General features: G+C 35.4%; 1 protein-coding gene across 1 annotated transcript in view; it reads right to left on the reverse strand.

Annotated features, from left to right (window-relative positions):
* The window catches only part of LOC134529065 (dihydropyrimidine dehydrogenase [NADP(+)]), a 69,869-nt gene extending 61,283 nt beyond the window's left edge, over window positions 1–8,586 (reverse strand). Inside the window, exon 1 of the mRNA XM_063362770.1 lies at window positions 8,477–8,586. Within this exon, the coding sequence (XP_063218840.1) occupies window positions 8,477–8,515 (39 nt within the window). The 5' untranslated portion in view covers window positions 8,516–8,586. The remainder of the gene's footprint in view (window positions 1–8,476) is intronic.
* Between the last annotated feature and the right edge of the window lie 4,271 nt (window positions 8,587–12,857).

Genomic DNA, 12,857 nt, shown 5'->3' on the forward strand with positions numbered 1-12,857 from the left:
TGATAAAATATCCTCAGGTCAGTCTTATAAATGCTTATGATAAAATTTCCGTTATTATTGCGTCATTATACGTTAAATAAAATTTTAAAATAAGTATTTTCTAATAAGAAATCATGAATTGGAATAGGTATTCACCAGCACATTATATAACAAGATTAAAAAAAAAATTATTTTCCTTTTCCCATTAATGTGCATATTTTTTTACTGAACACTAGACACTATAGTTATATTTTACCCATAGACTCAAAATTAAAAATTGCTAAAACCTGGTTTATATTAAGTTTCGAATAGATTTTTTTTAAAATTAGTTTAAAAACTAATTTTGATCTACGTTTTTATATTAAGAACGAACAAAAGCTAACAAAACGCTCGTATTCTGCTGGCAAATATAATTTTTGATAATCCACAATGGAAACAAAGGGCATTTCAGAAATAATTGGAGTTTTATTTGCGTGCTGACACTGGAGATGAGTAAGGAAAACTTAAAAAAAAAGTTTAACCATGTTTAAATAGTTTTATGTACGCCTATTTTTATAAAATCAGTGTAAAATAAACAATCCAACTAAATTAACTGTAAAAATATAAACGCACCATATTTTTTTTTAATATATCATACGTTTATTATTTTTTCCCATATTATCTTTCACAAATTAATTGTGAGGTAGTACTTCTATTTTAGACATTATAAAACTGCTAACTTCTTATTTCAAAACACGAGTGATTATTAGTTCTACTGTTGACTACGTCACTTTCTAACTTATTGACACGTAAGAACTGTTTCTGAGTAGAACAATAATCATTAAAATTCTATTGTCCAGCATGTCACCCTTTGAAACACATTGTTTCCGTACACATTCCTCTGAATCCATTGTTTAGCACGTATTACGTATCAGTGATGGACTGGTGTTAGACATTGGATTTATGTTTTCCCGTTCCAGCAGCGCATGCTACAGAAAGAACACCCAGGCAAACTGATTAGGCCGGCTTTCTTTTTTTCACCTTAACAGTCCGAAGGTGACCAGTGGCGTAGCCAGGATTTGTGGGGGAGGGGGGGGGTGTTAAGAAGCATGGTCCCCCCCCCCCTTATTAAAGCGTTGGGTCCCGGGATCCTCCCCCGGAAAAATTTGGATTTTAAGGTGTAAAATAGTGCTATTTTAGCAGTTTCCTTTTCGGTACTTAACTTTAAATATTGTAATGGTAAAAATATTATTAATTTTTTAATAAAAAAAATTGTTTGAGCGATGACGTAAGAAATAAATTAAATATATTTTAGTCAATCCAAGTGCCTTGTCCTTGTCGACAGTACAAAAAAAATATTGGGTGCGTGTACTTATGTACGCGCGTGAGAAGTTATACTTCCTTGGCATCATTAAAAAATAGTTTTTAATTGCATGCAAATAATTAATTACAATAAAATAATAAAAGGGCTGGAAAAATATAGTCAACACAGTCAATAAAGATCAGTTTAAATATGAAAAATTAAATAAATAAAATTTAGAGAATAATAAATATATATGACATAATTTGTACTTAATATTATAACATTCTTAATTTTAAATATATATTATTGATTATTTAATAATTTAAAAGAAAATAAAAAATTTAATAATAAATAAAAAAATTAATTAAGTTTATTCATTTTTTTAATATTTATTATTTTCTTAATTTAATATTTACTTTTCATTTTTATCAAAAAGTTTTCATTCAATTAGTTAATTTATTGTTATAAATATTTATTATTTATTCAATTTAATAATAAATATTAAAAATTATTATTTGAATTTGGTGTTCGATTTTAATTTGTATCACAATTTTTTTATTAAATGTTTTATTAAATTTATTTATTTATTTTGTCAATATTAAATAACCAATAATAAATATGTAACATTAATAATTTAATAATATTTCGTATTAATTATATTAAATAATAATATTTTAATTTATATAAATAAATAATACATACGGATAGTTAACCTCAATTATATTGGAGCACTTGAAAAAGTATAAAGGCACAATTTTTTTACTAATATTTACGAATAGTTAATAATATTAATCAAAATATTCAATTTAAATCACTACTGAATATAATTTATTAGCACATATATAATTCGCACTTGTATGAAACTAAAACACGTGTTGTGAATGTAGAAACTAGAAACATGTGGATAAATATTATAAATATGAAAACAGTGATCAGAGGCGACGAGCGTGCCAACATGCGCGACTAATAGAGGTTCTATTTCTATTTTGTTGGTAGGTTTTTTTCGAGACTTTAATGAACGTTTTAGCGTGCAGCTTCAACCTGTTAATTTTATGTTACAGTGATGCGCGCGCATCTTAAAATTTCACTCTCATCGTTTTTTTCATAACGCGCCTGAAGAAGTATAACTTCAAAAAAGAAATAAGGGTTAGGTTTCGGCAGAACTGGCCTATTCCTGAAAACAATTAGCTTTAGCTTGAAGAGTTATGTGACACCATGTCGTCGTCTCAGTTCTATACACACACAGCGATCCTTACACTTTTGGAAGTCCAGTAACCACCTGCTTATAATTACCGCGCTGATTAAATACAGTAGGTGTAAGATATTTGAAAGCTTGGGACCCGTCACGGTGTCACAACCTTATAGCTTCTACTCGCGACAGGGGTAGGGGAAGGGAAGGAGAATCGGTAGGGCTCGCTTACTCTTCCCCTCCAGTGCAGTGGCCGGTGATAGCAGTAAGACACCCAGGCTTTTAGCTAACCTGCTTTCAGATGAGAAAAAAATATGGTCTAAGGGGGGGGGGGGTTAGAACCCCTAACCACCCCCCCTCCCCCCCTGGCTATGCCCCTGAAGGTGACTGGTCAGCTGAAAACGATTTAGGAGCTTCAACGGTCAGTCAATTATCACAGCAAATGTGCGCTCGTCCCAAAGTCTAATTGGTGGTAGTCAAAACGTGGAAAAGAGGACTTGTGGTGTACTGGTACCTGAAAAAAATGTTTTTCATTCTTGCGGAGGAAACAAAATATTGTAAAACGATACAATTTAAGGAAGTGTTTTCACGAATACGCTATATGCCTATATTACAATTATTTATTTTTAACCTATTGTTAATACCCTTGGCATTTCCGTCTGGGTTCTGTTCAGCTCAAGATGATGATGATGATGATAATAATAATAATAATAATAATAATAATTCAAAAGTGTCTTTTATTCCTGGCAAACTTACATTTAAATCTGCAAATTTCCCTGCTTCAGCTACCCTTACTTTCTCTTACTCTGAAACTCCTGCAGGCAACAAAAACGTGCTTATTTTGGGAGACTGGAATACCAATCCCACGTTTTTACGCAGTCATTCCAATCTTAGGCAAATATTGCAGTGACATGGAAGCGGAGACGGATCACGTAAAAGGAGACGGAGTATCTAGAATGGCACGCATGCGGACACGAACTTGTGCGGACTAGCAAAGCCCAGCTGTTATGTTTTCTTTACTCCGTGCAACCAATGCAAGCCTAGTATTCGGCCGCGGTAGTAGCCATGTTTGTGTAAGTTTTTATTACATTATAAATTGTTTCAAGTTCAATAATATATATTGTTCTATCATTACTTTGTGGTTTATTTTTATTAAACTGTTAAGTGTAGGGAAAAAATGTTTCAAAAGGATAACCCAATTAAATAGCTACAGTTTTATTTATTAACTAATATTTACACTATTGTTACAAGTATACTAGAGGCAAGGCCACGAGGCAGGCAACAACGCCTGGCTAGCCAGCCAGCTGGCCCGTTAGCCTGTGGGAGGGGTGCGGTCCATTTGCGCTTCACGCCTAATCCGATTAGCAATGGCGCCTCGCTAACCCCCTCCTGCCGCTTTCCCCTTCCTCAGTGCTTTCTTATTGATACCGGAGCGCTATTTGTGGCTCTATAGAGTTCAGCACGTTCCCAGAGCCTCGTCTGCCTGAAGTGGTGTAACTAGGGCACAGTTTTTCTCGTAGCTTCGAGTGTTAAGTCGGAGATTCTGATGACGCGGCACTTCTAAGGGATGCGAGAACGTTCCAGAAGGGTGCTGAGGGGTATAAAAATGCTGACGCCGGCCTCCGAGGCAGTGAAGTGAAGAGTGAAAGTAACCCCTTGGTGAGCGAAAGCGGGCGACGAGCGACGGGCTTCGTGTACGGAGACTGTTGCATCGGGGACCGAAGTATCCGCGACTGTGTTGTGTGCTCCGGACTAGTGAGTAGTGCGAGGCAGTGTGTTGGGACAGAGGAGCGCAGTGAGAGAAGAGCAGTAGGGAGAACCACTGTCGAGCCGGTCTTCAGGGGGGGGGGGGGGAGAGAGAGAGAGAGAGAGAGAGAGAGAGAGTAGACTGTGGACTCAACGAAAGCTCGATAAATTTGTAGATATACAGTATATCAGGCAATGAATAAAACAGTAGTTAACTAATTGGGATATCCCCTATTCTTAACCCCATTTCCACTCGTAAAACTATTAACAGGTATATAACAATTTACCGCACGTATTTTACGAGGTCCACTACTCACTCTACCCACTGGAACTGGGTTCTCTGTACTACTCATCTCTTACCACGCAAATCTGTCCCAACATACTGAATCGCACAACTCACTCCGCGCCGCGACACAGTCCCGATGCACACGAAGCTCGTCGCTCGCCGTCCACTATCACTCACCAAAGAAGTCACTCACCCTCTTCACTTCACTCTCTCACATGTATCGCCACCAGCCTCTCTCACCATCTCGCCAGAGGTCGACATCGTCTTATATACCTGCCGAGTCCCGACTTGGAAAGGTTCTCATAGCCATCCGAAGTGTCGCGTCATCAGAATCCCCGACTTAACACTCGAAGGTGCCAGAACAATGGTGTCCTAGTTACGCCACTTAAGGGGGTGCCTCCCATTTCAGGTCAAGATTTTATATTTACAGTAATTACAGATAAACTTGTAGACTTTTTAATTGTTTAACTTTCACGAAATGAAAAATATATATAGCACATACTTTTTGCATAATTAGCTGTCAAAGTTACATTTTTAACGTTTTTGGGTTGTACAAATAAGAAGAATTTAATTTTTTGCAGAACTGAAACTTTTAAGGTTTAACTGCAATGTTACTGGCTACTTCATGAAATGGTTTGAATTTCTTTCAGAAAATATTAATTAATTTTACCTGGCATCTAAAAATTCTCAAATTTGTTACGATTTTGACAGCCAATAAACATGAAATGAGTTTTAGTGATAGAAATGCAATCCATAGCATGAAGTAGCCAGTGGCATTGCAGTTAAACCTAAAAAGTTTTAGTTCTGCAATAAATTAAATTCTCCTTATTTGTACAACCCAAAAACGTTAAAAATGTAACTTTGACAGCCAATTATGCGCAAAGTATGCGCTGTATATATTTTTCATTTAGTGAAGTTAAACAATTGAAAAAGTAAAAAATTTGATAAGTGATTAATGTAGATATAAAATCATGACCTGAAATGGGAGGCACCCCCTTCATGCAGACGGGGTTATGAGAGCGTGCCGAACCCTCGAGAGACGCTGAGAATCTCCGGACTCAATGGTAAAACGCGGGGGAAGGGGAAGGGGACAGCGAGGCGCCTCTGTTAATCGGATTAGGCGCTTAGTGATCATGGACGGATGGGCGCTAACTGTATTGCACCCCACCTGTTGGCCAGCCCCGTCGCTAGAATCCTCGTAAAAATACATTTAAATCCCTACCGTGCTACATTTTCGTAATTCAAATTTTTTTCAATTAATTTTTTTTTAATTGCGAAATTCAATCATTTTGTTTGCCATTTCTTACGTTTCCGTGCATTGTGGAAACGGCAGACGAATAGTGAAACGTAACTTTTTATAGTTCCGTGATGTTTTCCGACGTGTGTTTTTTTGTAACTGAATATGGAACATTACAAGTGAGAAGTTGTTTGTAATCGTCACTAAATCATTTTAAAGCATTATTCTTTTTAATCCGTAATCCACAGCAAAGGAAAAAATCTATGATTTCACCATAAATATTACACCTCAAATATGTATTTCCAATGTTTGTGTTTCTTCAAATTTCAGCTATATATAATATGAATTTTGTCCAATTATTAAGTTAATCACTGGTTGAGAAGACTTGCATGCTGCGTGTTCAAAATAGACTTCCACAAACACCACAAACATACTACAGTAGTATGTTGAAATACTATGATACAAGCACATTAAGTAACATATTGTAAGTTTGTTAAATAACTATATAAATGAATACTGCAGTTACCTTATTTTTGATGGTTTGCCAAGATTTTATATTCATACACACTATAGCCTACTTTTAGGGGGGGGGGAAATCAAATAAAAATTTGAACATCTGAAAAATAGGAAAAATTAATCTGCGTATTTAATAACAAACATTTATTAGGTACCTTGTGTACCATTATCCCGACATTACATCCGCAAAATTATAACTTAACATGTCCGCTAAAACTCGGAAAGTAATTATAAAATGCGTACCTACACATGTATCAATATCATTCGATTTATTAAAAAAAAATGTTTCTTGCAAGTAAACCAAATTGGCAATGAGAATCAATTTAGTAATAATGTATATAGGCCTACATATAATCATATTATACCTATATGTTTTAAAGTGAGACTGTATGTTGAAGTGAACTTTTCATTCTTGGAAGAGTATGTGTTTAGTTAAAAATGTATTTAGTAAAAATACGATAGCTAAAAATAAACCTACCTGCCGATGCAAGAGTGCTGGGTTCAAAGACACGCGAGAGTCCCACACAAATAAATGGAAAGAAATTGAAATCAAACAGTGGGAAAAGTATTTCTATCGACCCCCCTACCCCTTCTCAACGACCAGGAAAAACAAATAGAACTTTGCGTACGCTCCTGTACAAGAATACAAATATACCGATATTCTCGTACTTTCGATGTTTACTTTACCCGGCACATACTAGGCCCGACAATTCAATTCAATTTCAAAATCTCTTTATTTTGTCTTTTCAAGTTCTTTACAAATACAGCTTGCATTGACATACCAGCACTCAGTGCTCTTTTTCCAGAAAATTACATATTTTTTTCATTTCAGTTATATATACACTCAGATTATTTACAGATACAATTGTTTCATTTAAGGAAAAAAATTTAAAAACATAATTTTTACTAGGCCCGACCAGGAATAGTATTATAACGCTATTAGAGCATACTCCATTTACTGACATGGTTGTCTGCTTTTCCTGAAATTGGTCGCTTCGGTGATGGATGAGTCAGCCTCCTGACTAATAACCTCCGGTCGAGGGTTTGAGTCCTACCTCGGGCATGCGAGTTTGATAAATTAGTTGGTAAGCCGTTCACCACTGAGCCCAATCCAAGATTAAAAAGAATGCACTGAAAGATAAACTACCCATCCCCACAGATCGTGTAAATTATGCTCAAAATTACCTCAAGCAGGGGAATGAATAGGTGATAATGTGACAATTTCTCAGCTGTTTTCCTGCGGATAAAGTAAAAAAAAAAGAGAGAGACTACGCAAAACAGTAGCCGGGTCGTTAGCGATTATAAAAGTGGAACAAGGTCATGACGAGCATTTTAATGAAAACATTTAAATCGGGATCGACATTGCAAAACAAGATAAGTATAGCAAGTAGATTGCAATTACTGGCTTGAAGCTTCCTTTTGTTCGGAAGAATAATTACGTGCCAATCATTGAATAACAAACATTAATTTGGGGACACAATTATACGCTACGAATTACATATGTATTTTCTCGCGTGAAATTAATTTTCAAAAAACAAATAGCTAGTAAATAACTACAATATTCAATACACTAAGTGAGACGGACTTGAAACAAGTACCTACTTGTGTTTTCTAGTAACTTTTTATACTGGTCAGTAAGTTTTTAACAAACCAAAAAAGTACCCTAAACATACAAACAAGAAATTAAAGGTAGGTACATACGTAATTAGGTGAACGAATTAAATTTTTTCCCCCCACACTTGGGTCTAAATAATAATTACGGGTCACCCTACTTATGGAAACAAAGAGCTTATACTTAAATAAATCTGTTACCTAATAGAAAAATGACCATGCAGTTAATATTAATGCAAACAATTAATAAAGCTCGAAGCGTCTTTAATTTGAGCAAACATTCCCAGTTTTTGAGGTAAGCTTTCTGCTGTTTTTTTTTAATCAAAACATTAAAATAATAATTACTGTTATCTTCATTTACGTCTGATGGAAGAGCACAATCAAATAACCCGCACAACTGAAACCTAAATTACGTTAAGTTGTACTAAGTGAACACATTGAAAGAAACAAGTTTATATTTTTAATCCCTTTTCGTCAAGGAAAACTACGTTCTTCATCAGTGTAAACATTACGTATAAGTTCTTCCAAGAAGTTGTAATAGTGATTGTCCTCCCTCTTCTTGGCTATGTGCCAAAGTGACAGAAAGCAAGGCCGTAGGTAGAAAGGAAAGTAAAGGCTGACAGGACTTGCCTCAATATCGCCGATGCCGTTCCGCTGCATGTCTCCCATTACGTCGCGCGAAGCAGGTCAGCGAGCAACTGAGATAAGATACAAGCTCACTCTATCCGCGGTCATGGTGTAAAGAAGGGGAGGTGAAACCGTGCGCAGGTTTTCCCCCTCCACGCGCTCCCTCGCTACGTCACCTTGGTTGTAGCCAGCGCTCTTCTTCCAGGCGCTTCCCATCCATCTCATCTGCGTCTCGTGCGAACCTTTGTTATTATTGGTGCTTGCATAATCCTGAATGCTTTTATGTAGCTGTGCAGTGTTCGGATTTCACAATCATTTCAAAAAGACTCGAGATTCTGGCATAAAATATTTTTCTTTTCCAAAAAAAATGAAGAACTTTACAATAAGTGGGTGAACGTATGCAAAAGGAAGGACAAATTCTGTGTTAGCAGACGTCAGTTTAAACAAACGTGATTTTAAATAGAAATTTGCCTTGTTTTATAATACGAGTATTTATTTTTAATTTTTTTGTATTATTAACTGTAGGTTAATATTAGGTCAAGGAATATATTTCGTGGAAAATACTGAGTTATTATCTATAATAATAAAGTATTTCACGGTAAAAAAGGTTATTTATTGAATAAATTTATTAAAAATGATATTTAAATGTATACATATATATGTATACATTTAAATATCATTTTTAATAAATTCATTCAATAAATAACGATTAATAAAAACTCAAATCAATTTTTTTTTTTAATGTTTGTGTGTTCGGGCATCAGCGAGAACTACAAAATTTATTTCACTTTAACTTTTTTTTTTGTTTGTTATAGAAATAACCTAAACACTAGGTTGTGTATCATTAATAAAGGAGAGGAAATATTTCATCAATGCATGTAAACAAATCGAATGAAAGTAGGAATGTGAACCTCCTATACATAATAAAGAAACATGCACAATTTTTCTATTGTTCAAAACGTTCTCTTTAATGGAGTGGGGAGGACGCATGATATCATTACGTTTAAATATATTTAAGTATACACGCAAAACCGTGAGATAAGAATTATAAAATATACAAAAAATAAACAGGTTTACATGCAACCGATTTTGAAATTCGATGCCTAATATGTTTGTTTTAAATGAATTCGTATAGGCTTTGGAATAAAAGAATTTTTATTTCATTACGATATGTATTTAACTTAATAATGTTAATTCAAAATACCGCTCAAAATGCGGTGCGTGAAAGTGAATTACTTTTATAGTTACATGTGATGATACTGATTTTAATAATATGTTATTTACCTAAAGGTATATTTAATATTTCAGCATTACAATCTGCTTGTGTTGTGTTAAGCTGTTAGTTTACACACAATAATGAAAATTAACGTAAATGAATTCATTGTTATCTACTTTTGACTTTGCCAATTTTTTCCATTCAAGCGTTTAGATAATGGTACAATTTTGTTTGTGTTTTACGCCTTAAATAGCATTTAACGCGTTAAAAAAACTGACGTTTTAAATACGGTACTTAAAAATAAAGTTTGCAGGGACCATCGCTCAGTACATTCTCAGCGTAATGCCTGCAAGCTGTTTATTGCTGAATATTGTAGAGCTATTTGGTTTTAATAATATGTTTTAAATATATTTTTAAGTATATTTTCTATCATTATTTATCCTTTTGTTTATTGTTTGTAACGAAATAAAATTAAAATAAGTAAATAATTCAAAGCGCTTATGTTTATGTAAATTACAAATAAGTATTTATAGAAACTTTGTATTGTGTCAGATGTTTTTTTTATTTTGTAATATGTGTATTATTCTTTGTCGCCTGCATCCTGGATGTTTATTATCTCTATTTTATTAATATTCATAATACATATTTTCGGAAGTATATTCATTCCAATTCCCATTACCATTCTGTGTCGTTTTATGTAAAATATTTTTTTTTTCGACAGTGCTGACATTCATGGCCATTACGGTATCTAGATAAATACAATACCCAGTCAACATTTAGAAGTTATGAAACAGCCGAAAAATATTTCTTCGTTAATTTTATTATTAACTTAATATAAACCCCGTGTTTTGAAACTAATATATTTATTTAAACTGAATGTTCTAAATGCATGCTATACAATGCACATAGCAAAGTATTTTCACGCTTCGTGGTAACTCTTACTATTCAAACGATTGTAAATGAACTGTCTGTGCGTGGTATTCCCGTAAGCGCGCTGCGTGTAGGCCGGGCGGTGCGACCAAGGTGACGTAGTGCGCAGTGGAGAACGAGTTTGGGCGGCCGGACGGTTTCACCTCCCTTTCTTTACACCATGTCCGCAGTCGAGAGAGAAGCTACTGCCCGCTCTGTTCCTTGACTCCTGAGCGACTGGCCTCGCCAGCGCCCCTGGCGGCATCCTTGAAACTACGAGCGCAACTCGCGCTAACCTGCCCAGCGTCGTTCACGCTGTGCTGTATGCTAGCACCGTTACAACCATGCACTGGTGAAATAACTTGATTTTAGTCTTCTGCGCATCATTCACTTACAATTTGCGAGATAGAAAAAAAGGGTGGAAATCATCGTATGCAATTATTTCCTTACCTAACTTAAAGTTAACAATATAACAAGCTTCTGCTAAATTCACTACATCTGAATTATTAGTTTGGATTTGTGAATATTTCAATGTAGGTCACTTAATTGAAACACGAGTTGTGTATAATAGCCGAGTCATGCACATTGTCAAGCGTGTGGTGGTGGTGCTATAGGAAAATCAGTGAGAAGAGCATAACACAAATTTGGAGGATAATCTGGAAGAAATTTGTTCGTAAGGGTTCTCGAACATTAGAGAGAGTGTGTCAGCTATTATGTTTTTGGAATCTTGTATGTGCTGAATTTGAAATTTGAGGGAGGAAATTTTGGCAATCCAACATCCAAGTTTCCCTAACTGCTTGGGGTGTACCAAAAGCCACGCTAGGGCTTGGTTATTGGTTTACAGAAGAAATTCTCTGCAGTACAAAAATGGTCGGAAATTATCGATGCCAAAAATTACTTTTCTTTATTGAAGGGTGAGTGTTCAGGGGCAAAATCTATTGGTTGTTGGCAAATGTTGAATTCCTGGGACAAAACTGCACCAACTGGTATGACATATGCATCAGTTTTTAGGATAAATGGCTTAGCGCAGGAAACTATTCGCACATCAACGAAATAGTCTCCATACTCGAAGAACTGAAGGAAGCCGGCTACCTACAATGAGTTGAACCGGAATGGCTCGCGAACTTTATGCTCCTGCAAGACGAAAATACCTTCGTCGCAAAGTCGTAGTTCACGGACTTGATGATTTATTCCAGGCGGACCTTGTTGAAATAATACGGTACTATATTCCCGAACAAATAAAGGTTTTAAGTACACATGTATAGCAAGGTCGCTTGGACCAGACCTGTGAAATTGAAGACTGCAACCGACGTAGCCAAGGCTATGGCCAATATTTTGCGTGATGGTCATGTACCGTCGCACCTGCAAACATATCTCGGTAAGGAATTCTACATTGCGACCTTCAAGGCTTTGAGGAAGAAATATGGCATCCAACACTACTCTACATTTTCATTGTCGAAAGGTTTAACAGAACTTTGCGCATCAAGAAGTGACGACAGTTCACGGCTAATAAAAATTAAAAGTGGCTTGTTATCTTGCTGAATCTAATAAGTGAATACAGTTCTACAGTGCATTCTACCAAGAAAATGAAGCCTAAATACGTAATTACGTAAAGGATGATCACTTGCTTCGAACAGTGTTTTCCAACACAAAGAAAAAAGATCCACGAAAGCATAAAGCTAACATCGGTGATATTGTGCGAATCTTTAAGCAGAAAGGCACCTTCGAGAAAGATTCCACTGCGAATTGGAGTCCCGAACTTTTCCATGTGACACATGTTTGTGAATCGGAGCCTAGGACCTACTACCTCAAATATTTGGACTACAAGCCTATTCGTAGCAGCTTCTATGCTGAAGAGATTCAGCCTAGTATGTATCCCGATACATACTTGGTGGAAACTTTTATCAAAAGTAGAAATGTATGATCCTAAATCAAGTGGTGGAGCTTCCCACCTCGCTTTAATTAATGGGTAGCATATGCAGAAATCGAGAAAGGCTATTGACTTTAGTAATTTGCTTGTTTTTTGTACTTGTAGTAGTGTAGAATTTATGTAATAATTTTTTGATGTAAATATCTTGGGTTTTATTTCCGGAACCAGTCACTTTTGTGGTATTTTAAATTAAATACATGTTTTTTTTTGCATTGTCGAAGGATAAAAGCAAGGACAGAAAGTCATCTATTCAATCAGTAAATTACTGAGTAATTTTAATGATTTTTGGAATTTTTCCCCAAATTTCTAGCATAAAAATTATGGATTTT

This window comes from Bacillus rossius, chromosome 2 (genome assembly GCF_032445375.1).
Source record: "Bacillus rossius redtenbacheri isolate Brsri chromosome 2, Brsri_v3, whole genome shotgun sequence".
Taxonomy (NCBI): Eukaryota; Metazoa; Arthropoda; class Insecta; order Phasmatodea; family Bacillidae; genus Bacillus; species Bacillus rossius.